General features: G+C 62.3%; 3 protein-coding genes across 8 annotated transcripts; all 3 read left to right on the forward strand.

Moving 5' to 3' along the window:
- Positions 1-511: 511 nt before the first annotated feature.
- Positions 512-17,059, forward strand: PLEKHM2 (pleckstrin homology and RUN domain containing M2). 3 transcript variants are annotated; one of them, XM_088136950.1, is made up of 20 exons: positions 512-851; positions 4,873-4,979; positions 5,489-5,598; positions 6,045-6,144; positions 6,671-6,758; positions 7,071-7,257; positions 8,277-8,336; positions 9,661-9,892; positions 10,660-11,376; positions 11,746-11,815; positions 11,974-12,064; positions 12,263-12,327; positions 12,530-12,618; positions 12,880-13,012; positions 13,211-13,401; positions 14,648-14,713; positions 14,798-14,957; positions 15,127-15,306; positions 15,473-15,589; positions 15,737-17,059. In XM_088136950.1, the coding sequence occupies exons 1-20, from the start codon at positions 789-791 to the stop codon at positions 15,872-15,874; spliced, it is 2,964 nt and encodes a 987-aa protein (XP_087993076.1). In that variant the 5' UTR covers positions 512-788; the 3' UTR covers positions 15,875-17,059. The 3 variants fall into 3 exon arrangements, with proteins under 3 accessions (XP_087993076.1, XP_087993079.1, XP_087993078.1); XM_088136953.1 differs by lacking the exons at positions 15,127-15,306; positions 15,473-15,589; positions 15,737-17,059 and having other exon boundaries at positions 14,859-14,957; XM_088136952.1 differs by lacking the exons at positions 512-851; positions 4,873-4,979; positions 5,489-5,598; positions 6,045-6,144 and adding an exon at positions 6,228-6,589.
- Positions 17,060-17,212: 153 nt separating this feature from the next.
- SLC25A34 (solute carrier family 25 member 34) lies at positions 17,213-23,133 on the forward strand. Of its 4 annotated transcripts, XM_015889620.3 has the most exons (5): positions 17,213-18,937; positions 20,085-20,150; positions 21,139-21,291; positions 21,396-21,530; positions 21,673-23,133. In XM_015889620.3, the coding sequence occupies exons 1-5, from the start codon at positions 18,533-18,535 to the stop codon at positions 21,847-21,849; spliced, it is 936 nt and encodes a 311-aa protein (XP_015745106.1). In that variant the 5' UTR covers positions 17,213-18,532; the 3' UTR covers positions 21,850-23,133. The 4 variants fall into 4 exon arrangements, with proteins under 4 accessions (XP_015745106.1, XP_025028199.1, XP_087993092.1 ...); XM_025172431.2 differs by lacking the exon at positions 20,085-20,150; XM_088136966.1 differs by lacking the exon at positions 17,213-18,937 and having other exon boundaries at positions 19,121-20,278.
- A 1,013-nt stretch (positions 23,134-24,146) lies between these two features.
- Positions 24,147-27,907, forward strand: TMEM82 (transmembrane protein 82). Its single transcript, XM_088136965.1, has 6 exons — positions 24,147-24,216; positions 24,282-24,354; positions 24,750-24,924; positions 25,580-25,988; positions 26,134-26,321; positions 26,618-27,907. Exons 1-6 carry the CDS (start codon positions 24,147-24,149, stop codon positions 26,777-26,779), a joined length of 1,077 nt encoding a protein of 358 aa, XP_087993091.1. The 3' UTR covers positions 26,780-27,907.
- The last annotated feature ends 82 nt before the right edge of the window (positions 27,908-27,989 follow it).

The raw sequence follows: 27,989 nt of genomic DNA on the forward strand, positions 1-27,989 counted from the left end.
GCGGTAGGGACGGCCTCCCGGTCCTGCTGGCTGTCTCCGGAGGCCGCTGGCCCGGGAGCCAGGCAGGGAACCGGCTGGAGCCCTTCCGGCTGCTGCGGGGCGGGTCAGGGTTTGGAAGCGCCCCGCCCCGTGGGCCTGGCCGCTGCCGGGCTGCCCGCGGCCGAGTCAGCTGCCCGGGCGTGGGCGTGGGCCTCGGCAGGCTCGACCGGTGCAGCCGGTGACAGGAGGCAGAAAGGCCTGTTTGAGCCTGCAGGCGCTCCGGGGCAGAGACCGCCCTGGGGGCAGGTGGCTCCCGACAGGCCGGCGACGGGGGGAGCGGGCGCTGCGTCCTTGCTGCGGCCCGCCCGCCGGAGGACGGGCCTCCCTCGCGAGGCTCTCGTTGGACGGAGGCGGCGGCTAGAGCTCGCCCCGCCCCGCCTCGCCTCGTTGGGGGAGAGGCAGCGGCGCCGGACTCCAACTCCCGGCCTGCCCCGCTCGGGCAGGGGCTGCCGGGACTTGCGGCGCCTCGGCTCGGCTGCCCCGTCCCCTCGCGCGGCGCCGACTACATCTCCCGGCCTGCCTCGCGCGGTCACGAGGAGGAGGGGAGGAGGAGGAGGAGGGGAAGCAGGCGGCGGTAGAGGCGGCGGCGGGGCTGACGGCCGGCTCCCTCGCCCGCCCGCCCGCCCGCCCGCGGCGCCCCGCGCCCCCGTCGCCGCAGCGTCACCACGGAGGCCCCACGGCGAAGGCGGCGGCGGCGGCGGCGGCTCCGGAGCCCTGAGGGGGACGGCCAGGGGGCGCGGGCCGCCGCCATGGAGCCCCCCGGGCAGCTGAAGGACCGCATCCTGGAGAACATCTCGCTCTCCGTCAAGAAGGTCGGCGCGGCGCGGCGCGGCGGGCGCGAGGCGGGGGCCGAAGGCGGCCCTGCCAGCGGCCGCGTCTTCCCCAGCGCGGGGGTCCGTCTGCGCCGCCGGCGGGGCGGGGCGGGGCGGGGCGGGGGGCGTGAGCCTTCCCAGGGCGCCCGGCGGGAGTGCGGGGCGGCTGCTGCTCCTGCGCCGGATCGTCCTCCGCGGGCCCGGCCCGCGCTCCCTCCCTCCCTCCCTCCCGCGGCCCTGCCCGGCCGGCCCTCCGCCGCGTCGGCCTCCCGTCCGCGTGGCCCCCCCGCCAGGCGCGCCCCGAAGACGGGGGGCCCGCGAGCTCCGGTCTGCGCGGGAAGGGCCCGGGACGCGCGTAACGTCGTTCGGACGACCCGGGAGCTCGCGAAGGCGTCGCCTGAAGCCGGGGCTCCCGGTCGCGCCCCGTCCTGGGCCGGGCAGGGACCGGCCGCCCCGCGCGGAGCCGTCCCAGAGGGGCGAATCGCGCCTCTCCCGGGTCAGCCCCGGCCTTGGGCCGCGGGGGGCAGCGGAGGACGGGCGCTGAAGGAGCTGCCGTGCGAACGCTTCTCGCGGGTCGCTGACGCGCCTTCGCTTGGTGTGCGCGTTACTGTTCAGCGTCCTCTGACTGACTGACTGACTGACGGTGCAGATTGGGAGATCTAGCATAAATTTGGCCCCTCGGCAATTAAAAGCGAGCGCAGGAAAAGACTGAAAGGAATAAAGCGCCAGCAGCTAGAACTGCAAAAAAAAAAAAGGAAATCTGAAAAGGAAAAGGTCGGTCCAGAGCACGACCTAGTGGACTAATGGTCTTGCCTTTGCCTATGTTTTTCCCCGGTCATGGGGGGGGGGATAAAGAGACCAGCAGCAAGATCAGTCGATGCTGAAATCGTAGCAGCTGAGTCTGCCATCCTTCTGCCGTTGCACCTTTTCATTCGCGCGCCAGCCTCCTGTCAGTGGCATAAAGCCATGTTCCTCCAGCTGCCGAACTCCTGTGGGCTGTGCCAACCAGGTCTTGTTGGGGGGCAACCACAGGGGGATGAGGGGCTCCCGGCACTCCGGGGCTGCCTCTGCATGACTGACTAGCGGTGAACAGCTATTAGAAAGGCGGGCGGGTGAGCGGGAGGGAGGGAGGGAGGGAGACGGTTGCCGCGGGGACAGGGAGGGTGACGTCCATCGTCATTCCTTACGCATCTCTGGCCTGGCACCTTTGGCAGAAAAAGGGGCGTCTGGCCAAAGCAGTGGCAGTTTGGCTTTGGAACGGCAGTGGGCGAAGGACAGGGCCTTAATGTTCACCCCCCCCCGCCCCCAAAGGGACAGCAACACAGTGAACTGGAGCCGGTCAGCCTCTGGATCTCCTGGCCGCATCTGTTTCTTCTCCTGAGCATAGTCCTGGGAGGCCCACCGAGGCCCCTTCCCCGCTTTGCTGGCGCTCGGCTTTGTAAGGGCTCGGAGGAGCTGCGCGTGCTGCCTCGTCTTTGGGCTGCTAAGCCCAGATGGGCACGGCTGTGGCTAGCGAGTTAATGGGGGCAGAGCCAGTTGGCATCCTAAGGCCTGAGGCCTGGAGAGGCCCTCCAGGTGGTTCCCTGCGTGTTGCTGGATGGAGACCGACATCAGCGGCTTGCAGTGGAGCGTGTGAAGCCGCCTCCCTCGAGGCCAGGTAGCTCGACTTGGGCGGGAGCTTCAGCCGAGAGGGTCTCCTGCCCTTAACTGACAGGCTTTCGCCTCAGGAGCTGAAATGGGAAAAGGGAAGACCTGCAGCAGCAGCCCCACCCACAGGAGCCCCCAGTGGGCACCCCCCCGGAAGCCTATTTAGGAGGCCGTTTCGTCCCACAGCAGGTGAAGCTGGGCAATTGCCTAGGCGCCTCTTGTCTGCTTTGCCCCTCGAAGAGTTATTTAATAGCTACGCGGCTCAAAGCAGCATTCCCAGAGGAGCAGGGTGGGCTCCGGCCTCATCTGCTAGGCCGGCTTTCCTTACAGCCTCAACGAGAACAGAATCCAGTCTGTCAGCCGAGGCGTCCTGGAGGAATCTGGGTGAATCGGCGCCTTCCCGCAGAAGGGAGATGCAGAGGGTCTTTTCCTGCGGGTTGTCAGGGGTCAGTCCCACAGGTGTTGTGCAGCCATATCCTCGGGCGGCCGCTGGGCTGTCGGTCCTGTGGCCGGTTCTGCTGATGCAAATATGGACCCGTATCCGCAGCGCTATCTCCCTCGCTCCTGTTTCAGGCCATGACGGGTTTTTTGCCCTTTTGGATAAGGAAACGCTGTAGGGAACAGGAATTCCAGAGGTCCTACCTGCCACAAGCGTTTGTGAGGGCTCTGCGCAGAGCGGAGATGTCTGCTTTCCTCTCCTCTGCTGTGCACGAGAGCCGCAGAAGAGCGGTGGCGTGACCTTCCTGGCGTTCCCTCCACAGGGCGGCCATTTGCTGCACGTGGCAGCACTTGAGTTCCACCGCCACAGAAAACCACCGGATGGCTTTCTGCTCTGAGGACACGCGGATGCACATGCCGCTGTCTGGCTTCGAGGCGCTGCCCTCCGGTGGTGTCGCTTCTCTTGCGCTGTCTGCAGCCCAGAGGTGCTGCTGACAGGTGGGAGCAGAGCCTCGGCCCAGCAGCCGGATGCTGCAGACGGGCCCGGGAGAGCCTTTCCCGCTGCGCCGTCAGTGGTAATTCGTGCCCGTGCCGTTTGAGGGGCGCTTCGCTGCTCTTCTGCCCCAGGCGCCCTGCGATTCTCTCCGGAGCTGAGGGGGCACCTGCCTCAGTTGCCGCACCCTCTCGGGCACAGCCTGAAGCGTCTAAAGGCGCGGCTGGGATCCTGGGCTGGGAAACAGCCCTCCTTGATCCCCAGGCAAGGCGGAGTCCAGCTGGAAGGAGCAGCCCTTTGTCGCCTGCGCAGCACCTTCCGAGCACAGCGTCTGGTGGGGAGCCCCAGACAGGATTCTCAAAATCGCCCTGTCCCGAGCAGGCTGGAGGACGGTTCCCTGGTGGTCGTGCTCGTGCTGGCATTGCTTCAGAAAGCTGCTTTGCTCCAGGTCGGGGAGTTGTACGTTCCCTTTCTCCTCTGCTCAGGCAGGTCCTAGGCCAGCCGGTCTCCTTTTGCCTGGGGAGGCTGGGGGGGCTCGCTTTGGGGATTTGCCCCTTCCTCTTCTGCGGTTGACTGTTGCCTTTGATGACCAGGGCTTTGGAAAGTTGGCCTGGCTTCCTCTCACTCAACCCTGCCTGAGCTCATCCCTAACCCGGACAGCGTTAAGAGCTCCGTTTCTTAGCACGCCTTCTTGAAAACCGTTACTTCGCTTCTTTCTAAGAGCATGCATTTAGGACGAGCCCTAAAGTGACCCGAGTGGCCGCTTTTCTTCCAGAAAACCTGCCCTCTTTCTGAAACACACTTTACCGTTTGCGGCCCTCTCTCTCCGAATGTTTCTGTATGGTCCCAGCACGCCACCCCAACCCACTTGCCAGGGATTCCTGGGAACTGAAAGCATCTGTCCTTTCGGTCTGGAGCAGCTCCAGCTGCATGCGGAAGATCAAAATAGACATTGGAGCCAAACACAGTCACTATCCAGAAGAGGGAGGCCCAACCGTAAGATCCGTTGCTTAATTCAGCCCTGTGGCCGCTTCGCTGCCACTTCTCCCAAATCCTAAGCCCAGAAACCATCCCTGTGAACTGCTCGTATCCCATTCGCTTTAGTACACAATCCTGCTGCGCTTTTGAGACGTAGAGGCGGTTCCGTTACCCATACGGGAGCGAAAGCCGTATTCTCTGGGCCTCGGTTTTGCCCTGCTTTGGCAGAAGCTGGCGGTGCCTTTTCAGAAATAGGCGAGTTGCAAAGATGCAGTTTCGGCCTTGTACCCAGAAACGAAGGTAGGCAGAATTCTCTGAAATAATCCGGAACAGAGAGGCAATGGAAAGTTGTTTTTTTCAGCTCCTAGCTCCTGGAAGTCTGAAAGGAAGCCGTGCGTGGCTGCATTAATTATAGCCAGCAGAATGTTTTGGGGCTCTCCTCATCAAACCTGCTCTTCTCTCCAGCTGCAGAGCTATTTTGCGGCCTGTGAGGATGAGACTCCCGCCATCAGGAACCACGACACGGTCCTGCAGCGCCTCTGTGAACACCTTGACCACGCCCTGCTTTATGGGTAAGGGCCTAGAGTTTGCCGTGGTTTCCACTGGAGGAAGCCACGGCCGGAGGCGGGCTTGAATCTGGGCCCTTCCTCCCTTCGTTTAGGGACCCCGCAGCTTTAGGTGAGGGTAGCGTCACTGGGCTCCTTCCTACTGCTTGCAGGCTGGGACTGACTCCGTGGTCAGAACAGAGCACCTCACGGGTGTCTGGAAGCAGGACTGAGTGGCCTGTGATAAAAGAGTTTCCAAAGCCTGATTCTTAAACCCCCTCGGTGGCGTCTCCTTGACCTGCGTGACACAATAAACCATAGTCCTTGGTTGAACTCACTCATGAGCAAGGGTGTTGTGGGAAGCGTGCCCTGCCTCCCCCCCCCCCAAAGGCTGCAGTGGCAGAACTGTAGTGAGTTTGACGAGGGCCTGGAGGTGCTGCTCCCGGGGAGGCAGAGGCCCCCCTTGCAGGCGATGGCTGCCTTTGCTCGGAAGTTCTTTGCAGTTCAGGGACTTTCCTCCTCCTCCTCCTCTGCAGGCTGCAAGACCTTCCCTCGGGCTACTGGGTCTTGGTGGTCCACTTCACCCGCCGAGAAGCCATCGAACAGATCGAGCTGCTGGAGCACGTGACCACTAACCTGGGGCGCAGTAAGTGTCCGTTGCAATGCGATAGCTGCTCTGGCTTTGGCCAACCGGGGGCTCAGCTGGGCACCCGCCCGCTCCTGAGGATCTGGCGGATGCCTTCTCTGCGGTTCGCTTCTTCGTCAGCGAGGCTCCCGAGTTCCACATTCATTCGTTTCCAATTAATTAAAAGGCTCTCGGGGATCAAGCCGGGGCAAGGCTGGTCCTGCTTTGGGCTGAGACCCCGAAGAGCCACCCAGGGGAGTCAGCACGGGACCAGATCGGTTCTGAGGCATCGCCTGGCACCCGCCACCTGCTACCTGGGCTTCGGGCGTCCGAGGTTGCGGCTTCTGCCCCGGACTGACGTTGGGAAGGCCGCAGCAAGGGCAGCTCACGGCAGCCTTTCTGGGGTGGGTCCTGGGGTGGGTCTGCCCCCAACCACAGCAGTTCCTGTAAGGCCTGCTCTCCTGCAGGCCGGGCGTGGCTGTACCTGGCCCTCAACGAGAACTCCCTGGAGAGCTACCTCCGCCTCTTCCAGGAGAACCTGCCGCTGCTGCACAAGTACTACGTCAAGTGAGTCTCCTGGGCGGCTGGGCCCGGCCCCGTGGGAGGCAGAGGTGGGAGCTGAGCGGGAGGAAGGGGACCTCGCCAGCCCCAGCAAGGGGCGTTCGCGGCTTTCCCGTCAAAGTTCCTGTTCCCAAAAGCGGTCACCGGCCCCGCTTAGCACTCTGAAGAATTCAAGGAGGGAACTTTCTGCTTTTCACAGCAGCTCTTCTCGTTCCACCCTTTCCGTTGCCTTTTGATTAAGCGCTTTCCCCAAATCATTAATTTTTTGTGCTTTTTTATGCTGCAAGAAGCTTAAATTCAGACAGCTGGTTCTGAAGGCTGACTTGGGGTTTCAGTGGGGACGTGGGGGTTTCGCATCGCAGCACAGCTTCTGCCTCCAGGGTGTGAGTTGGGCGTCCCTCTGGACTGAGCACCCCTCTTCTCAGGATTTCCCAGCCAGCGGGGTCCCAAGGTGGGTAAGGCAGCTCTGGGTTGCTGCCTTCGCCAGGAGGGGCTTGTGTGGATCCTGAGGTCTGGCTTCTCCACTCCACAGAAATGCCCTTGTCTGCAGCCATGACCACTTGACCCTCTTCCTCACCCTGGTCGCGGGCTTGGAGTTTATCCGATTTGACTTGGATCTGGTGAGCAGAGTCTTCCTCCCTTGAGATGGGCTGTGAACTCCTGAAGCAGCCAGTTTCAGGCTTCCTTCTCCCCGGCTTCCTGGGGCATATTCCGCACCCACGCCCTGGTGCCGAGCTTTCCAGCGGATTTCTCTGTTGTGTACAAAAGCGGTTGTTGCTGCCACATTGATGGGGGTTTTTTTGCTCAACGGATGGGCAAAACTCCTTCCATTTCCTGAAAAAGACAGTGTGCTGGGATGGCGGGGAGTTCCAGTCAGAGGAGCCGCTTGGGGGGTGAGCAGCAGTTCCACCCACAGCTCTCCTGTTTTTCAGGACGCCCCTTACCTGGACTTGGCCCCCTACATGCCGGACTACTACAAGCCCCAGTATCTGCTGGACTTTGAGGACCGCCTCCCCAGCTCAGTCCATGGGTCAGACAGCCTCTCCCTCAACTCCTTCAACTCGGTGACGTCCACCAACCTGGAATGGGATGACAGCGCGATTGCCCCCTCCAGCGAGGGTAAGGGGGCACGGAGGGCAACCGCTCCTGGTAGCGTGGTGGCCAGGAGCCCCGGAGGCTGCTGCAGGGTGGTGTGGGAAGGTCCTGACTCCACAGAGCTGCTGTCCGGGGCTGCTGGGGTTCTGGCCGAGCGAGTGGCCCTGCCCGCCTCCATCCTGCTCTCAGGCAAGGCCAGTGTTGGCCTTGGGAGGAGGGGGTGGCTCTCCTGGGGAGCCTCCAGTTAGGGATGTCTTTGACCGGTGTGCCCCGCCGTCTCACGAGCTCCATCTGCAGCATCTCCGATTCGGAGCCCCTCGGGCAACTGGGGGGGCAGGCGCAGGGGTGCTCCTGTCACCCAGACAGTGGGCAATTATTTTGAAGTACTTCTGCCAGGCTGCCCCATCACATAGCTTGCCAACACAGATCCACGCGATCGGTGCGCTTGTGGTTTTTGACTGTCCTCGTGGGCCGCTCTGCCTGAAGCCTCTGCTTCCCCTGGTGGCAGCCTGCCATGGGGCTGGAGAGAGGGACGGGTCCGCCTGGGCTGGGCCCAAAGTCCGAGGGCCCAAAGGCACGCCGGGTTCTTGGCTCCTAACTGCCCAGGAGGTTTCTGAGCTCCTGTGGCTTCTGCTGGAGGGGGCTCGGGTCTGGCCTCCGTGTCGTGTCCGAGTCTTGGACTGCTGGAGTGTCCGTGCCCCTCCCGGCTGCAGTTTGGGAAAACCCTACGCTGGCAAAGGGGCAAACGTAAACAGAAAGCAGGCACAGCCACAAACGCAGAGGCCCCACCGCCAGCCTGTGCCTTCCTGGTGATCAGCCATTTTTTTAAACTTCAAAATAATTAGACCCCTAAGCGGGATCCAGCACTGGCCCCCAGCCCTGCAGCCTGAGCTGAGAGAGGGTCCCCACTCTGCCACCATCCTGCTCTCCTCCACCCGACAATCACAGTCGTAGAGAGGGGATTCCGTGTCTCCGCCCTCCCCCTCCCCATTTCCGTCATATTCCTTCATTTCTAATCCTCCTTTTTATCCCTCATTTTATAGATTATGATTTTGGAGAAGTCTTTCCTGCAGTGCCGTCCATGCCCACCACAGCATGGGAAGGTGGGACCAGCTCGCCTGGTTTTCCAGTTGCCCCCCCCCCGCCCCAGAGCTTCCTGCATGCTGGGCTGTGGGTCTCTCACGCTGGCTGGCGCTGAAGGCCCAGCAGCCAGGCCATGCGGCTCTTCGGGTTGCAGGCTCTTGCGAGGCCGATCAGCGAGCGGGTGGGCAGCGCAGCAGCCCAGGGAATCCGCTCTCCCACTCCCGCGGCCTCAGTCCTCCCCCGTGGTTCCCCAGGCCCTTCTGGATGCCTAACCCGCTCAAGTTCTGCGGCTTCCCCTCTCTCAGCATGAAGCACCGGTCTTTCTGGTTTGCACATTAACAAGCTTCCACGGAGCGCTTCTGTGCTGGTGCCAGCAATCCTCCTCCTAACCCCTTTCTCTATCCTGTCAGCGCCTGGGGACAAGCCGCCGCTCTGCCGGGTTTCGTAGCCACAGATGCTTTTCCCACACCCCTCTTTCCCAGCAGGGTCACACTAGTGATGGCGGCAGCTGTTCTTGCTGCAGCTCTTCCTCTGCCCTTGCCTCCCTCAGCCTTCGCCCTGCCGTGCCCCTTAAGATGGCGGGAGGGCTGGCGGGTGAGTGGGCGGGCAGCCGGGCTCTTGGCTCCTAGTCCAGCTGCCGTTCGTTTCATTTTAAATAAGTTTCTGCTCTCTCTGCCCGCAGGGAAACTTGGAGAGCAACAACGGGATGAAATAGGTGGAAATTTAAATGGGTTGGGTTGTGTCACCTCCTGCAATTTGTTGTGGACTGCAGGGTCTCATGGTGGAGGGAGATAATTTTGTAATGGAATGGTTGAAGGGTTAGCAGACCGTGCCTCCTGACCTCCCTGGATGCTCCCCAACTTGTAAAACTGCCCGGCGTGCACGGTCACTTTCCGGTCTTCCTTCTGCTGAAGGGGGCTGCTTCTGAGGCGGGCCACGTCCTGCCGTTCTGCAGCGCCACATCAGGGGCTCTGTGGGTTCAGCAGAGATGGGGAACCCCTGATGCGTCTGGGCTGGGGACGTCCTACTCTTCTTTTTACGCGGCACATGGAACAGAGCCCTGAGATGAGTCTGTGCCACAGAGTTTGAAATCGGTATAGGATTCCCAGCCCAGTGACAGTTAAGTTGTAGATCTGTGCAGGCTGCAAGGATCGTAAGAACTCTGCGGACTCAAGGAGCTGGGATCTAGTCTTCCTCCTTCCCTGCCAGCCGTGAATGTCCCTGAATTTGTTGAACGAGTGTGCGAAAGACACCACAGAGCTGCACGTTGGGCACATCTTCTGACTGGGGACGTCGCTGCTCGTGCCTGGGAAATCACTAGCTCTCCTGCTTCTCTCCTTCCAGAAGGAGACCTGACCGACACCCTCAGCTGTCCACGTTCCGTGGCCTCCGAGTTGAACAGCAGCCGAGCTTCAGCCAAGAGCCCAACCCAGCGCTACAACCCTTTCAATGGGAAGGCAGAAGGGCTGTCCTCCGTGGAGACCACCCCGGTGCACACTGCCTCGCAGGAGAAGGCCGACCTCATCCCAGAGGGCGCAGACCGATCCGAGGGCTGCACAGAGCTGGAGGTCATCAGGTGTGTGCTGGGAAGGAAGGGCTCTCCTAGCTGCTTGGCCCCGATCTGGCTCTTTTCTCTGTCAGTGGCTCTTGTGGACTGCCCCGGTCCTGCTGTGGGGTGGGCCAGGAATTGGCCCACCCTCCTCCTTGCTCGGTAGTCGGCTGCCGTCACTGGGGCCTTTTTGCAGGTTTGCCAGCAACTTAGTTGGGACAAGTTAATGAGTTAGAAATCGTGTCCGTCCCACCTGCCAATAAAGTATTGAGGTATTCAGAAACAGCTTATTGGACCTGGTTGGCAAAGACCCATAGTTGCGTTAGTCCGTGGCAACAGAACCAAGGAGAGGCATCCTTTCCCACAGAAGTCCACGTTGTGGCCAGAGCCAGGGAGGAAGAGAATGTGGTGGAGGATTGGTGGGCAAATTGGGCTCCTACGGGAAGTGCTTTAGAAGGTGAAGGGGAAACGTGGCAGCAAGAAGAGCACCTCCCACCAGTTAGAGCAGGTCTTGGCTCTGCGTTGGGAGGCGTCTCCCTGAGTCTGGGCACCGGTGAGCTCTTCTTCCCGTGGGGGCACTTAAGTGGAGGGCTGAGGCAGTCACGAGAGCCTTCCTGAGGAGGAGATTGGGCTAGATGGCCTCCCAGGCCCCGTCCAGCTTGAAACTCCTGCGTGGGCCCAGAAGACATCTCCTTGACCCTGAGCAGACCTGCCGGGTCTCCAGTGGGCTGCTGCTCTCTGGTGCCTCACAGCCAGGTATTGTCCTGCACTCACTTGGCTCACTCCTCTTCCAGGCTGGCTAAAAAGAAGAAAACGGGCAAGAAGAAGAAAACTAAATCAGAGGAGGCCGCTGCTGCCACCCTCCCTGCTCCTGCTGGGCATCAAGAGGCGGGCAAGGAGGCTGGGCAGCCAGAGTCCACCCCGGAGGCTGACCTTGTGGTCAGCGCTGAGGCACCGGCACTCTGCCAGCTGGGCCTCCGGATCCCCGAGATGAAGGACACTTCGATGGAGCGGGTGGGGCAGCCCCTCAGTAAAGTGATCGACACGCTAGAGGTGGCTGACGGGTGGAGCCACCCCGTGGAGCCCCCCAACCAGTCCTTTCGGACCGACTTGCCAGGGGAGGCCCCCTCAGAGGGGCCGCCCCTGCGCGGCTTTGGTCAGGGGCTTTCAGCCCCCATGGACTTCTACCGCTTTACCGTCGAGAGTCCAAACACTCCTGCAGCAGGTGGTGGCCACCATGACTCTGCAGGGAATGGTCAACCGCCACATGTTCCTGGTGGCCCTGAAGCTCTTGGACAAGAGGAGGAAGGAGGAGAAGGAGAAGGAGAGGAGAAGGCTGCTGGGCCTGCAGTAGCCTCCTTGCCGGGAGAAGAGGTGGAGGTTGCCAGTGTGGGGGCCCTGAGCAGGCTGAAGGAGGACCGGGCGAGCCCTTCCCCAAGCAGTGCCGAGGACTCCGGGGTGGAGGAGGGGCAGGGCAGCCCTTCTGAGGCGGCCCATCCCTCCGAGTTCAGGTGAGGGTCCGCTTCCGCTCCTTAGCCAGGCTTTCACCCTTGAGGAAAAAGGCATCTTTCCTCAGATCTCCCCCCAGACAAGGGGAGAGCGAAACCTCAGCCTGCCTGGGACACCCAGTTGGCAGCAGGTGTCCTGACTCGGCACCGCTGCGGTGGCGCATCCTGCCCGACGTGTCTTGAGAAACTGCCAGGAAGGCTTTTCAGGGCAACGGCGCCTTTAGTTAGACGTCCTACCGCGTCTTCTGCTAATAAGCAGAAACCGGCGATGCAGTATCCGTCCTGCTCCTCCCTTGGAGAAAGCACCCTACGGAGGCGGAGGAAGGCAGGTGGGTTCGTGCCCTCAGGGTCCGACGCCTTCTCTCTGTGCAGGGTGGACAACAACCACCTGCTGCTGCTGATGATCCACGTCTTTCGCGAGAACGAGGAGCAGCTGTTCCGGGTATGTCCGGCTGCCGAGGAGGCAGCCCTGAGCGCGTCCTCCCCACCTCCCCGAGAGGAAAGCCGAGGGCAGGCGGGCCGGCGAGCTTCCGGTCCGAGGAGAAGCTCTCCTCGCGTCCTCTTGCGCGGGGCCGTAACGGAGACCTCTCTCCCGAACAGATGATCCGGGTGAGCACGGGGCACATGGAAGGAAACCTCCAGCTGCTTTACGTGCTGCTGACGGACTGCTACATGTACCTCATCCGCAAAGGTATCCTGTTCGGAAGGTCCTCTTGGTCGCTTTCTGGGCGGGAGACGCCGTAGACTCTGCCTCGTGCAGAATCAGCCCAGAGCAGAGCGGGCGGAAATCTTCTTGGGCTGCGGCTCTTCTTGACTCTAGGGAGCCAGAGGGCCGGGGGGCCCGGCCGTGCAGCTGACTCTGCTGTTCCCGCTTCCTCCCCGCCCCCAGGAGCTGCCGAGAAGCCATACATGGTGGAGGAGGCTGTTTCCTACAATGAGTTGGATTACGTCTCAGTGAGTTGCGGGGGGAGGGAGCAGCTCTCCATGGGGTGGGGGGCTCTTGGGGGCCTCTGCAGACACAAGGGAGCTTCTTCCCCCCAGAGGGCTTCTTCCCAGGGCTGGACCAGCAGCTCTACATCCACAGCCCCCAGGGCTGAGCCCTTCCCGCTTGGAGGCCGAGGGGGCCTCCTGCAAGTAGTCTTTGCTGTCACGGCAGGTGGGCCTAGATCAGCAGACGGTGACCCTGGTCTGCACCAACCGCCGGAAGCAGTTCCTCCTGGACACAGCGGACGCCACCCTGACTGAGTAAGGGCTGGGCGGGCCTCGCCTCCCCCTCGGAACGGCTGCTGGGATGCTGAGGGCGCTGCCGGGAAAATTCATCCTAGCGGCGTTGCTCTTCGTCAGGGGAATCGTTTTCAGAAACGGGTGTGGCCCCCCCCCCGGTTGATGTGTGCTCTCGATCTCTCTCTTAGTCCCTGCGCTAAATCCAGCGCCCCCCTTTGCTGGATGTGTAAGGGCCGCTGACGTGGCAGTTGCGCAGGGCCCCTAATTCCCCCCTCCCTCCAGGTTCTTCCTGGCCTCTCTGAAGTCAGCGATGATTAAAGGGTGCCGAGAGCCACCGTACCCCAGTATCCTGACCGACGCCACCATGGAGAAACTCGCCCTGGCCAAATTTGTGGCTCAGGAGTCCAAGCGGGAGGTGCGTCTTTCTCCTGCCCCTTCCTCCCTTTTAGACGAAGAGGAGACCTATGTGCAAAGGCCCCGAGCGGCAGGACCTTTCCCCCGAGGGACGCGCCCACCCTGTGGCCCAGCGAGGGGCTTCTTTAGGGCTCAGAGCCACAGTCTCTCTTCCGCAGCTCAGGCTCCCTGGCGAACCGGGTGACTTTGTCTTTGGCAGATCTCGGAAGTGGTGGTCCACTTCTATGGGCTTATTCACTGGGAAGACCCCATGGACGAGACCCCAGGCCCAGCCTCGTCTCACTATGTGCCGGCTGAGAACGGCATCGCCAAGGAAGGCGTGCTGAATTACAAGGCGGGAACCAATTACCTGGGCAAGGAGATCTGGAAGCCCTGCTTTGTGGTGCTCAGGTGAGGCGGTGGGCGGGGCCGGCTGGAGGGTCTGGAAGAGGGTTGGCTGGGCTCTGGTTCCCTTTTCTTAAAATATGTATAACTTCTGTTGAAGAAGTTTTTGACAAGGTAAAAATCGAAAGGGAAAATAAAGATAATAAAGAAAAATGGTAGACAGCGAAAAAAGAAAATAGAAAACGGAATAGAAATAGAAAGAAAGAAAGAAAAAAAAGGAAAAGATTATAAAGCAGCAGCTTCTGATCTTCTTGCCAGCAGTTATAGATGCATTTATATTTGCCCTCTCTCTCTGACGTTACATCATAATTTCCTTCTTTCCAGAAGGCACCCTTCCTCATTTTGAAACCCATAAATCGCAAGTTCGTTTTTCTCTTTTTTCAGCAAAATGTCCGTAAGGGTTTTTCAGTCACAAATAAATGTAATTGTTGATCTTTCTCTAATCAAACAAATGAATTTGCCATCTCTGCTAGTTCTGTCATTTTCACTAGCCAATCTTCTGTTGTGGGTATTTCAGAGTCTTTCCATTTTTGCACATATGGTAGTCTCACAGCAGTAATCGTATATAAAAATAATCTTTGATGGCTCTTTTCTAATTGGCTATCCATTAACTCCAGCAAGAAAAGTTCTGGATTCAGCTGAATGTTGATCTTTAAAATTCCTTGTATCGTTGTATGTATATTATACGCAGCAGGCTGCAAAATAGTTTCAAATCAGGCAGTCCCAATCGTCCTCATTCTTTTGCATCTTGAAGTATTTTATATTTAATCCTTGGTTTTTTTCCCTTGCCATACAAACTTAGATACATCTTTCCGCCATTGTTTAAGTGGTACCTCAGTTGTCAAAATAGTATTGTTTGAAACAAAAACGTCATCCTGGGCAAAACATTTTTATCACAGAAATTCTCCCCAACAATGACAATATTAATTTTTCCCATCTTAACATGTCCTTCGTAATTTACCTTTACCCCGCTTTGCAGCTTTCTGGTGGTCACCATTCTTCTTTTTTTTTTAAATTTATAATCCAAAAGTTACTTTTGGATGGAGTATGGTTCCTGGTGAAAGCTTTGGATGGGCTCCCGAGGACAGAGAGAGGATCTATTTTCCTATTTATATGTGGCCAGAATCCAAGAGTTCTCAGCAGTCAGAACAAAAGCGTCCTCCTCCTCCTCCTCGAGCTGTAAATAAGCTCTGGACTGGGAGGACTGGGGAGAGCCCCTTTCCCAGCGGTTGTCTCTTTCTTCCCTCTGCAGCAATGGCATCTTGTACCAGTACCCGGACCGGGCAGAGGTCGCCCCGCTGCTTTCGGTGAATATGGGGTGAGTATCAACTGGCACAGGGCTCCCCGGGCCCCCCAGCTCTGGCCCCTCTGCCTCACTTGCCCCGAACTCTGATCCTCGCAGGGGGGAGCAGTGCGGCGGGTGCCGAAGGTCGAGCACGACAGACCGGCCCCACTCTTTCCAGGTCATTTTGACTGACCGGCCTTCCCTGGAGTTGAGCGCTGAAAACGAAGAGGAGATGGCTGACTGGATGCAGTATTTATGCCAGGCAGTCTCCAAAGGGGTAAGCTGCCAGAGGGCATCCCAGGATTGGGGTCGTGGGGGCCAGCGGGGCCCCTGTAGTTCATGTGCTGAAACGCCTCCATACGGGGAGGACCGGAGCTGGGCTCTGCACGGGCCAGTCCTCTTGTCCTCCGAGCTCAGAAGGCGGCTCGGCCCTCCTTCCTACCCAGGTCATCCCCCAGGGTGTGGCCCCTGCGCCGTGCGTCCCCTGCTGCCTGGTGGTAACGGAGCAGAAAGTGTTCACCTGCCACGAGGACTGCCAGACCAGCTTCTTCCGCTCACTGGCCACGGCCGAGCTGGCGGAAGTGGCTTCCATCTCCACGGAGCCCGGCCGGGAATATTGCCTCCTGGTGAGTCTGCGGGGGCGGGGGGCTCATCCAGAGGCTCCCTTGGACTCTCCGAGCAGAGGGGCGCTTGGGCTCAGCCTTGTGAGCGACAGCGAAGGGCCTCAGAGGCTTGGCCCATCCTGCCCCAGGCGGCCCCGAATCCTACCCGGCGTTCTTCCCCCGCTCTTAGGAGTTTGCCCAGGACCAGAAGCAGTACCTGCCCCCATGGATCCTCTATTTCAGCTGCCCTGGAGAACTGGAGCGGTTCCTTCTGGCGTTGGATGCTGTGTGGAAGAGCACCTACCAGGTGGGTTGGTCTTGCGGTGGGTAGCCCGGCTCCTGGGCTGTCCTCCCCTGCAGACAGGGTCCCCTGGGCGGTGCGTCCTCCCCACAGACCAGTCCCCTTCCAGTCCTCCCTCCCCTCATGGCCCCTTTTGCCCTCCTGTGCCGGCAGGTGGATCTCCTGCACAAGCTGATTGAGGACAGCTCCATTAGGAAGAAATGCGAGGATGCGCTGAGCTTGATCCACAGCACTTGGCAGCGCAGTGACAGCCTGTGTCGTGGCCGGGCTTCCCGGGACCCCTGGTGTTAGCCTTCCGGGAGGCGAAGCGCGGCCTCACTCCGCGGGACCGAAGCACGGCATGCACGAGCGGATGGGCCTCCCTGTCCTGGACGCTGAGCGGGGCCACCGGGCAGGGAGGGCCGGGCAGGAGGGGCTCCGCTCACTGCCTCTGCTGTGGACTTTGTGGCACGTCGGTTTGGCTGATGGCCGTGATCCGAGCAGATGTTTGTGTCGTGCATGGCCCTTGCCCACGCTGCCTCTCAGCAGGGACTTCGGGTGCAAGACTGGCCGGTGGGAGCAGGAGTGCTGTGCCCCCCGGGTGGCGGGGCTTCAAGCAGTCTCCAGGAAAAACAGTGAACGAGAGGGGGGGGTGAGGGCGCCAGCAGGGAGGGGCTTCTGCACAAGATGGAGTCACCCGGTCGCCCGATGGCTGCTGCTCGCCTTTCAGACACTAGACCCCAGCCTGTGCCCTGCATGCATTTCCTTCGTTAAAGACCTGCAGCCAGCCGGTCATGTGCCGCTTCCCGCCCTGGAGGAACAGGGATCATCCCCCTGCTTCCCCGTTCGCCCTGATCAGCTTGGGTGCGGCCTGTCACGGCCCATCCGCTCTCCCCGGCTGAGCTCGGAAGGAACCCCGGGCCCTCCCCTCCCCTCTTCTCTTCCTTGCTAGGCCGGTCGGCCGGTGGTGCCCTGCCCCTTGGCAGAAGGCCTCCCTTGGGGGGTTGGGGAGCGTGGGTGTGGATTGGGGCCGTGGGGCCGGGAGGGTGAGTTTCTCCCCCTGCCTGGAGTCGGGGGCCGTGGGTGAATTGCTCGGCCGGCTGCTTCTCTGCCTGAGCCCGGACATGACCGCCTGCCCTCGCTCCTCCGTGACGGGAGCAGAGTCCCGGTCGGCCCCCAGGGGCATGGCGAGGGGCAGGCTGGGCGGAGCAGAACCTCACTGGGGCTTTTCCTGCAGAAACAGACCCCCAGCCGCTGGCGCTGGGTTCTAGTTGCCATTTATCTTCTTGTAAACAGTTGGGCTAGGGGTAGTTGTAGTGGCCTGGGTTTTTTAAAAGCTGTTTCTTATTTTTAGATTCTTAATTTTAACCAGCGAGAGACCTGCTAATGTACCATATGTGTTCCTGCAGGGGCCTTTGTTCCAGGAGAGGCCTCTGTGGCACAGTGTGCCTGGATACGCGTTGCTAACCCCGTCTAATAAAGGCACCTTGGTGATTCCGAGGGTTTCTGCCTGTCTGCCTGCCTGCCCGTCCACCTGCCCACCCACCCGTTTGGTGACACACGATTTCCTCCAGTGCCCAAGGGCTCCCGCTGGCTCGGCCTCCTGGGCCTGGGCCTTGCTTGCCACTGACCACTAGAAATAGGTAGGCGCTTCCCGGGGAGGTCACCGGAAGTGGCTTCCAAAGACCGACATTTTTCAGCCTCTTCCTCCCAGACCTCTCGGTTGAGGGTCAGGTCGTGGCTTCTCAGATCCGGATCTCCCCGGTCTCCGCAAAGATGCCCGAGAGCTGGTTTCTGGGATCTTTAGCTGAGCAGGCCGATGCGCCCGTCGGCTAACCCTTTTGCACAGCCCCAGCTGCGGTCGAGGGAGGGAGTTGCTGAGGCTGGCTTGTGGATTGTTTTCCACAAGGTCCTTGCTGTTTTGGGGGTCCCTCTAAAGTTTGCAGTCGTGGCGTGAGGCCCAGCGGCCCACGAGCACAAGGTGGGAAGCTCCGTGGCACCGACAGGCTTTGAAAAGGGGCTGTCTCTCCCTCCGGCTTGGGGAAGGTTGGGTGCCACAACCTGGCTTTTAGGGTGGGCGTCCCTGGGCTCCCTCTTAATGCCCCGGTGGGCATTTTCCGTAGCCTTGCCCTTCTTTCGTAACACAGTCCTTGCTCGAGGCAGGTTATTTCAAGACGCTGGCCGAGAAGTCCGGCTGTGCTTTTGAGGCCCCGCAGCGGCGGCTCAGCAAGGATTGGCCCCCACACGTGCTCAGGGTCCGTGTGCTGGCCGCGAAGGACGTGCTTGTCCAGGCCAGAAGCACCCCTTGCGCCCCCAGTGACTTTCTGACCCCCAGAACCAGCTCGTACGCGCCCCCCAGGTAGTGTCAGCTCTTAGCAGCAGTGCCTTCTGTTCCGGCCAACGTGAGTTTGAGTCCTGCCCTGCAGGATCGCTGGCCCTTGTGCGATGGAAGGACCATGGGATTGCTTGGTCGTCTGGGGAGAGGGGCTGGAGGCTGGAGGCCCAGAAACAGAGCCCTCTTTCTCTGCCCAGGAAGCGGGGAGCCCCTTCCCATCCGCCGGCAGGTTTGGGAGTACGACCTCTGCAGGGGAGGAGGCCCTAGAGAAGGGGCCGGGCTTTGCCGCTGCAGGTGGCCTCACCGTGTGACCTTTCCCCTACATGCAGCCACTTGCTCCCCTCCCCTCCCCTCGCCTGCCCTGCCCAACCCGCTGCCTGGCAGAGAGGGAAACGAAAGGCTGGCTCTGCCCCCGGTTTCACCCAGCGGGAGGCGTGGCTGTGGCCAGAGCAGAAAGCCAAGGGCTGCCAAAGGCCGAGGCTGGGCAGAGCTCCGTGCTGCTCAGGCTGGGCGCTGGGGGGCATCGATGCCAGTAGCCCCTGCTTGCTAGAGGAGAGGGGCTTGCTCACCTCCCATCAGGGTCGCCCCGGGTTCTGGAGCTCTTGCAAGGCTTCTACCCGGGTGGAAGCCACGCCATGGAGCCCTCCTCCGGCCGGGCTGCGGCGGCCTCTCTCTCTCCCCCGGTGGATTTTGTCCTGGGCGCCACGGCGTGCTGCATGGCCTGCGTGTTCACCAACCCGCTGGAGGTGGTGAAGACCCGCCTGCAGCTGCAGGGGGAGCTCCGTTCTCGGGGCTCGTACCATCGCCACTACCGAGGGGTGCTGCAGGCCACGCTGGCCGTCAGCCGGGCCGATGGTCTCCGGGGCCTGCAGAAGGGGCTGGCGGCTGGACTGCTGTACCAGGGGCTGATGAACGGCGTGCGCTTCGGCTTCTACTCCCACGCCGAAGATGTCGGCTTAACCCAGCATCCGGGAGGGACCGTTGCGGCTGGAGCCGTGGCCGGGGCGCTGGGGGCGTTTGTTGGTAGCCCGGCCTACCTGGTAAGCAGCTCAGGGGGGTGGGGGGGCTCCTGGGCAGACCCCTTTGCCTGTTCAGCCATTGTCGCTCCCCTTTGCGGATCGGGGACTGAGGTGGGTAGGAAACTTCCTCCAACACGGCTGTATCGCTGGCCTGGTGCCCTGCCCTGCCCTGCCCTGCCCTGCCCTGCCCTGCCCTGCCCTGCCCTGCCCGTGGGCCATGGCTGCACCCCTTTTACAGATGAGTGGGCTGGATACTCGTGGCTGCGCTCTGCCTTTCCCTGGTGGTGCTGCTCAGAGGTCCCCGTCTCTGCCAGGGCTCCCTCTTGCTGTGGGTTCTGGGCAGCTGGTGAGGCAAAGGATGGCTCTGGGGCTGGGAGTCCTTTTTTGGGGTGGCCTCGAGGCAGTTCCTTCTCCCCAGGGTGCTTGCGTGGCTACCAGAGCAGTCTCTCCTCCTGTGCCTGTCTTGAAGGAAGGGGCACGGAGGCTGGGTACAGCAGCGTGTCCTTCAGCTTCGCCTGGGCGGTTGGGCTTCTGGCCAGGGAGGTGCAGAACCGGCCCCCCAAGAAGCGCTCGGAAAGCACGCAGGCCTGTTGGCCTGGCCCCTCTATTCCGGGCCCTTGCAGCAGAGATCCCAAGTCCTCCGGGTGCCCCGTTTGCAGCTCAAGGCGAATCCTGTGCTAGAAACTTCTTTAAAAATTGCCCACGGGGCCCCAGCGCAGCCGGAGACTCTGCCTGTGGCCTGGGCATGGCGCCCTCCCCCTCCGCACAGGTCTTGCCTTTGAAAGGAGTGGGCGCTCCAGGGTGCTCCCTGCTCGCATGGGGCCCCACCGCGTAGGCAGCCCGTCTGGAATGACGGGCCGCTTCGGGTTGAGGAACGCCGGCAGGCTGCTGTGGCCACCCCAGCTGGCCCTGCCTCTTCTGCAAAGGAAGGGTTTGGGACGGGGACCCGGAGGAAGGCGTCTTCAGGGCCCCTGCAGATGTTCTTCCAGCTGGAGGTCCGGGAGAGGGAGGCGAAAGCGTTGCCTAGCTGTCCTCGGTGGGGCCGGCTCAGGCCGAGCGGGGCAGGGCGGGGTGCCCTCGGGCCTCCGAAGAGACCGGGCGTGGCTCTGCCCCCTGGCTGGCAGCGGAGGGTCTCAGCGCTTCTCTGCTCTGCTTCGGCTCCTGGCAGGTCAAGACGCATCTACAAGCACAGACGGCGGCTGCCGTAGCTGTGGGACACCAGCACAACCACGAGGTCAGCTGCTGAGGGCCGAGGCGGTCCTGCTTGCCACAGGCTGTGGCCGTGGGGCCTGGGGGAAGCCCTCTCTTGGCCCGGAGGGACTGCCCAGAGCTTTGCGACCCCTTGCCCAGGTCTCCGCAGAAGTGGGTCTTCCCCCTTCCCTGTGCTTTGCAGGGCTCCTCCCAGGGTGCCTGCCTGGGGCCCCGGACGAGAGGCGGTTCTGCCACGGGTGGCGGGTGCGGGGCCCACGTCTGGGCAGCCATGGAGCTCCCCCCGCTCCTCCCCGCTCAGCCTGCTTTCCCCTTGGAGGAGGCCGAGGGGAGCGCTTTGCGCACAGGCGCTGCCAAGCGGGAGGGGAGGGCAAGGAGGCTGGCCGGTCACCAGGCGACGGCAGCGACGGCTGTTTGTGCCGACCTCAGCAGGGTGCTTTCCGACATGCTCAGCAAATTGACTTTCAGTGGCCCGGGAAGGCCAGCCCGCCTGGCCCTGAGCCGGGCCTTCCTCTTCAGCGGGGGCACTCGACCTCCGGGGCGGAGGCGTACCCCTAGCCGAGCCTTGGCTGCCGGCCAGGGCCACCACACAGCCCTTCTCGGTTTTCATCCTTGGAAAATGCTTCGGAGGAAGCCCCTTCCCTCCCTCCCACCCACCCACCCACCCCCGGCTAAGCATCCTGGGCCAATTGTGGCCTCCGGAGAGAACGGGAGGCGGTTTGGGCCTTTTGCCGTTTTGCCTGAGGAGGAGAGAGCTCCGCTTCGCTTCGCCTTTGCCCAGTCGGGTCCCTCCCACTGCCAGGGATCAGTGTGATTCCCTTCGGTGCCCCCAGCCTTTTTCCTAGTCCTTTCGTACGGTCAGGGTGGGCACCAGGGTGGATGGGACCTTCCCGCCGGCCGCCGTTTCTCCCTTTTTTGGCCCCCTCCCCCGGCACGGCCGCAGGGAGGAACTGACCTGGCCTGAGGAAGGAGTGCAACCTGGTGAGCCAGTCGTCTCTTTGCCCGCTTTGCAGAGCGTTTCCGGGGCCTTTGAGGCCATTTACAAGCAGCAGGGGCTGCTGGGGCTGTGGCGAGGCGTGAACGGGGCGGTGCCACGGGTCACAGTGGGCTCGTCCGTGCAGCTGGCCACCTTTGCCTCCGCCAAGGAGTGGGTCGCAAAGCAGCAGGTGAGGGGGCCCCAGGCGGGAAGGAGGGGCCCGAAGGGATGGGGCGGGTCCCTCCTGGCGTGGCATTGGCGCCTTTACCGTTTCCCTGGGTTTCCGGTTCCCAGTGGTTCAAGGAAGGCAGCTGGATGGTGGCCCTTGCTGGCGGCATGATCAGCAGCGTGGCCGTGGCGGTGGCCATGACTCCCTTCGATGTGGTGAGCACGCGGCTCTACAACCAGCCAGTGGACGAAACGGGCATGGTAAGGCTCTCGCCCCAGAGGAAGCAGGCTTGGGGAGGGGCTTGACGCCCACGGCGGGGGAGAACACCTTCACGGGGCCTTGTGCAGTGGGCGCAGTGGGGAGACCGTCGCCCCGTCAGCTGTCCTGTCCTGTCCCCCCCAGGGCAAGCATTACCGCGGCTTCTTCGACTGCTTCGTGCGGGTCTCGGGGAAGGAAGGCGTCCTGGCCCTGTACAAGGGCCTCGGCCCCGCTTACCTCCGCCTGGGACCGCACACCGTCCTCAGCCTCCTCTTCTGGGACGAGCTGCGGGGGCTCACCTGCTGGCAGCAGGCCACCTGAACCCACCGCACCGTTGGGAGCCACCGGCCACAGAGGAGAGCGGGGCCGGGGGGCCGGCCCGGCAGCTTTCCCAGGGGCTCTTCCTCCAGCAGACCGGCCTCCTCTTCCAGCTGGCGCCCTCTTGGATTCGGGGCCCAGGAACGTCGTCTGTCGCGCGTGGCGTGTCTGCCCACCCCAGATATGGAGCGGCGAAGGGGGCTTGAAGGTCAAGGACCCCGCAGTGCCAGTTGTAGTCTTTAAGCAGAGTGGCAGCTTCAGCCGCCCCCCTTTTTTGGGGGGGTCCCAAATGCACCGCCTGACGAAGGCCTATTTGTAGCGGATTGGATTTTGCTCCTGCCAGCTCCCGCTTTGACTTGCCCTCCCGGGCCAGAGACGCTTAAACTGAACGGCCAGAAAAGCAGGCGGGGGCAGGGGGCGGGCGGCTCTCCCCACGGGAGAGGAAGGAGCACCATCCCCCTGGAACGCGGAGGCTGGGACTGGCAGGCGGATTGCGACCCAGCGGCTGAATTTGGGCTGAAGCAGGTAAAGCAGGAAGGGCCAGGAGGCAGAGGAGGAGGAAGCAGATGGGGGGAGAGAGGCAGGGCTCTGGGGAGCGACAAGTAAGCCGCACGCAGCTGGGGCTGGTTCTCTGGGCAGAGCGCGGCACTTCCCGTGCTTAAAACATGGAGATCTCCTTCGCTGGCATGGCAGGGCAGACTCCGGGACTGACTCAGGGCAAGAACTTGGGAAACGTCCTGTTGTCTCTTCTGTCCTGACCTTTGGGACCCATCGAAGGGACACGGGGGGAAGCACGGGAGGGCCGTGTTGCAACCGTTGGGGTCAAGGAGGCTGCGTCTGCCAGGAACTTCCAGGAACCTCAGCGTTGGGCAGGGCCCAGATGCCAACTCCGAGCATTGCCGTCTCCAGCGGGGCAGGGAGGCCACAGTGGCTGAAGGCTGGCCGTAGACTCTGCTCCTCCCACCCGAAGACAGAGGTGCTTTCCCTGCGCCGTTTGTTTACGGGTGGCTCGTCGGAAGCGTCTTTTGGCTGGGCAAAGTTTAGCTGACGAAGTTGGCCACGTTTGGCTTTAAACCACCCGGAAGCGGCTGGTGCGCTGGGACCCAAGGGCCGCGTTCGGTGCTGGAAGGTGCGGTTCAGACCCTTTGCTGCCCCGAACTGAATGGCCCCGGCAGCCCTCCGGCCTGGCCTGGCGCTGTAGCAGGACTGGGGCAGAGAGAAGCTACGGATGTATCTGCCGCTTCCGTTGTAAAAATAAAAGCACCCTTTCAACAAGTTGCACAGAAACCCTGCGTCCGAGTGTGCCACGCCAGCTGCTCTTTGTCTCCTCTCACGCTTCGAAAGGGGGCTCGGCACAAGCCGAGGGGGGGGTGTTCAGAGCACGCTCAGAGGCAGCAAACGAGCCTCTTCGGCTGGGGGCGCCTTGGAGGAGGAATCGGTTTGGGAGCTTGCCCGAGGGGAAGGGAGAGCCCGTGAATCCGGCATGGGGCGCCCAATGCTGCCGCCACAGCACCCGCAGAGTGGGGAGACCCAGCCCCACGTGTCTCCCCTTCGCGGGCTGATTGGCCTGGCCTGGAGCGAGGTGGCCGGGACTCTCCAGTCCTCCGGGCGAGGGGGGACGTTTCATGCCGAAGTCCCGGACGCAGCGGCCAGAAGGCTTTACGGACACTGGAGGGGAGGCGTGCCGGAAGCCAGGAGGTGCCACGGGCCTTCTGACCGAGAGTGCAGTTGTCCCGGCGGCTTTAGCCCTTCCTGGTCTTTACAGCACTGGGTGGACACCCCCCCACACACACACCCTTGATTGCCAGCTTAGCGTGTCTGATTCAGTGGGTCCCCTGCCATAAAAAGCTGCAAGAGGGGGCCCTGTTCCTTTGGCCACACGGAGCAGGGAGGGCTCTGGTCGGCCAGGGAGACACTCTCCTTGCCTGGTGCCCCCCCCCCCGCCAGGGCCAGGAAGCCCTCCTTGCTGTCCACGCTCCTACCTGGGGCATTGAGGCGGGAAGAGTTCGAGCACCCTTCCCCGGGGGCCTGTGGCTCCATCGTTCCCAGCCCGTGTGGCAGAGCTGTGGATGGGGCCTAGAGCAGAGGCGTTTTCTTTCTGGAAAAGGCCCCCCCGGCCCCCCAGAGGTGGAGGTGCGTTCCCAGGCGCTGCTGCTGGGAGGGGCTCCCTCGTTTCCCAAAGCCGAGCCAGCCTGCCCACTGCCCCCCCCCCCGTTTATTTGCTCACTCGCGGCTCAAGGTCCTTCCCGTCCTGCTGGGGAGACCTTTGGAAGGGAGGCTCTGCTGCGGCCGCGGGCAAAATGCTCTCCTGGCTGCCCGGCTTCCCCCAGCTGGCCTGGGCATCCAGCCTTGTGGACTCCCTGCTGCAGGGTGAGGCCCCCCCACACTTTCCCTCCCTCTCCCTGCGGCCCCCGCTGACCTTTGCTTCCCCACAGGGCTGGTGGGGGCCTGCGCCGTCTGCATCTTGAGCAGCCTGCTGCGGATCTATCTCTACATCAAGTGCCTGAAGTGAGTGCCCGCTGGGGAGGGGGCCAGGCCTGGCCAGGCCTTTGGGGCAGCCCTAGCGTGGGGAAGGGAGGATGGCCTGGGGCCCCGATTCCATGTTCTGGAGCTTGGTGCCGTGGCAGAACCACAGGACTTGCCCCCTTTCTGCTCCTCTGGGGGGGCCTGGGTTGAGGGGCCGGGGCCAGGGCCGCGTCTGCCCTGCAGCGGAGGCTGCCAGCCCCGGACCGCCCCCCACCCGCACTGAGCGCCCCCACCCCGCACTCGCATGATGTCCTCAGCCTTGCCTGAGTCCCGGAGGCCTCAAGCAGGAGGTGGTGCCCTTGTGCGCCTGCTCTCTGACGGCGGCCCCTCTGGCTCCCCCCACGCGGACCAGATCTTTCTTCCCTTCCTCCTCCCAGCGACCCCGAGAGGCAGAAGGAGAAGGAGGCTATCCGGCAGCAGCGGCACTTCCTGGACTGGCTCCATCTCTTGGTGCTGACTGCCATGTTCACGATGGTGGGGCACCGGGTGGCCGCCTTGGTTGTCCTGGAGTTCTCCCTCCGGGCGGTGTCCACCGTCCTCTCCCTCCGCAAGGTTGCCTGTCTCCTTTTCTGCTTACGCGCCGGGGCTGGGGGGAGTCGGGCAGGGCCCTCAAGTTGTGACGTTTCACGGGCCAGAGCAGGGAGTGAGGGTGGCTCTCGCCAGGAAAAAAGCTGTGCCCAACTGGCCAAAGGGACCTCTGATACGCACTGGATTCCTGCTGTGGCCCTGCTCCGAGTAAACGCCTCTGCCCCTGCTCTCTCCCAGGAGGGGCCCAACGGCTTCCTCATTTCCTCCCCCCCAACCAGTTGAATGGGCCAGAACGGACTCCGGCTTCTCCAGGCACGACCCCTGCCCCATTCAGTGCCCTCAAGTCCCCCTGGTGCTATGAGCCTCTCCGCAGGCGTGCTCCAGGTCCCCTCGTCGAAGCAGCATCGCCTGGAGGGGCCTCGGAAGCGTGCCTTCTCTGCCATGGCCCCTGCAGATACGGGGAACCGCTTCAGGAAAGCAGTGAAGATCTGGCTTTCCCCCCAGGCGCCAGGGCCAGGGTGCTGATGGAGCTGGCACAGGGCGGTTGGTGGACGAGTGCGAGTTTTACCGGGGCCTCCACCTGAATCGTGTTCTTGTTCGCTGCCCAGAGTTCTTTCCAGGAGGTGGAGGCCACGTAGGCCGGTTGAATAAACGAGCCCCCCAATTCCCGTTTCCGCAGGGGACCCACAGCAGCCAGCTGTACCTGCTCTGCCAGTTCTCCCTGGGCTGTGGGGTCTCCTGCAGCCTTGGCTACCTGCAGGAAGGAGCGTCCCACCGCACCGGGAACCTCCTCCTCAGCGTGGGGCTGGCTGCCCTCCTGACCCACTACGTCTGGCGCCTGGCCTGCCACGTCTCCACCATGTACGAGCTGCACTGCAAGGAACGCTACTGCGGGGGGTGCCTCTTTCTCCTCACCACGTGGCACGGCATCCCCCAGCTGCTCTGCAACGCCCTCACGGTGACGTTTGCGGTGGCCAACCTGGCGGCCGTGGCTCTGATCAACCGGGATTTCCTCTCGACCTCTGAGGCTATCCGCTTCTGGACACCGCTAACCATCTGCTACACGCTGCTGGTCATCTACATGCAGGGTGGGCTTTTCCTTGCTCTGCACACGCGGGCACGGTCCTGCGGAAGGCTTTTCCTCCCTTCCCCGGAACGCGGGTGAGCGCTCCCTGTGGGGCAGCCCCCCGGTGCCTCCTGACCACAACCCGCTTCTGGCTGCTTGGTTGACAGAGGAAGAGCTCCAGAACCCCACCAAGCAGATGGCCTTCCAGAGGGTCTTTGTCAGGATGGGCGGCCTTCTGATCCTGCTGATGACCGTGGGCCGATGGATGGACATCGCGAACGTCCTCATCTCGCTGGCTGGGGAGATCTGGTGCCTGGCCCGGACAGGAACCATGCTGGAGGTGTGCAGGGAGCAGGTGAGGAGCAGGGCGGTGGCTCGGGCCGGGCTTGGGGCAGAAGCAGCTTCTCTGCCGCTGACCCTCCGGGAACCATCTTTCCACGAGGCTCGGTGTTTGGCCAGGCTGTTGCCGTGGGATGCTCCCGAGCAGAGCAGGATGGAGCAGCTTGGCTCCCCCCACCCCAAAATCTCGTGAATGGGGAGGTTCTGAGAGACAGACGTAGAGCGGCCATTCCGAAAGACCGTACCCCGTGTCTGTGAGCCCAGCAGCCGTGGCAGCTCTTTCACGTGTTTTACCTTTGCTTTGCGTTCCAGGATTATTCGGAGAGCCTCTCTTTCTCCGCGTCTGCATTTCGCCCGCCCCAGGCAGCGCCAAGAGCGCCCCTCAGAATCCCAGGCGGCAGCGGCAGCCCCAGGGGGCGCATCCTGAAAGAGAGAAGCCTCGCGGAAGAGGATGGCGTGGCCCGGAGACCCTAGGCCAGGGCAGGCCATGGGCCCACGGTGCTGGCTCCTTCTGGGCTCTCCTGCCGCGGCAAGACACCGCTCGCTGATGCCATGCTGCCTGAGGGCTGGCGGGTTCCCTCCTGGCCCCATGGCACCGCCTGTCCCCTTCAGCAATTCCTTCTCTGTAGTGACTGCTCCGGTCGGCCTTCCTGGGAAAGCAGGGAGGCCAAAGCAGGCGGGAACCGGCTGGCCGGGGGGTGGGCCCCAGGGGCAGGATAAGAGAGGCTTTGGCTTGTGGGCGGCAAGAGGGAGTCGCGTCGGGCCCAGGGGAGGCGGCCGAGAGCTGCTGCCGTTGTCCCGGGGTGAGGCTAAGGAAAGGGGAGCCGGAGGGGCTCTGGTGCTGGTGCCATGGCTCCCGAGCGACAAAAGCCCAGCTGTGGGCTGACCGGCGTGCCTCCCCGAGCAATCCTGAGGGTCCGGTGGGGAGGGGCCAGAGCTCCTTGTGGGGAAGGCTGCCCCCGCTTTGGGAGGCAGTGGCGCGCAGTGGGCTTGGTCCTAGCGTCGCATCCCCACTGCACCCTGAGAAATGGGCCAAGGGGCCTTTCCCGGCCTGGTGCCGCAGCTGGAAGAGAAGCGAGTGGTGGGAGGGCCAGGATGCACGGTTTTGGCGGCCTCGCGGGCTGGCCGTTCTGCCTGCCGTGCTGGCTGCCCTGGAGGTCCTGGGGCTGTTCTGAAGCCTTGAGCTCAGCGGCTTCTAACCCCACCGCAGCGCCCCTCTGCAGCTGCCTCCGCGACCTCACGTCATTTCTGTGGGACGCGGGAGGACCCCCGGGATCTGCTGCTGGGACCCTCCTGGCTTGGTGGGCGGAGGGGGATGGGGAGGGTCCCTTCCTCCCCTGCTGTTCTGCGCTCTGCTCTCCTGGCTGAGGCTCTGAGATCTTCCCCGGCAGGGAAAGCGACGAGGGCAAAGTCGGTCTTATTTCAGTCACTGGTCATCAACACAAACTACTGCGCTAAAAACGAATTGCAGAGGTCATTTAATTTTCTCTGGTAGAGAGGGAAAAAAGCTGTCTTTTAGCAGCTTTGTATTTCAGGAGGATGCATTGGTGGCTGGCCGTATAAATGTAGGAAGTAAATAAAAACGATGGCAACAGCAATCGATATTTTTTTCCTTGTGTCTCAGTTCCACGCCAATTTCCGCTCTTGCGAAGCGACTGCCCCTCTTCAGGCACGCGTGAGTTTT

The sequence above is a fragment of the Python bivittatus genome, unplaced genomic scaffold (genome assembly GCF_059951505.1).
Source record: "Python bivittatus isolate LINGU-HERP-01145 unplaced genomic scaffold, Pbiv_v1 ctg000090_np1212, whole genome shotgun sequence".
Taxonomy (NCBI): Eukaryota; Metazoa; Chordata; class Lepidosauria; order Squamata; family Pythonidae; genus Python; species Python bivittatus.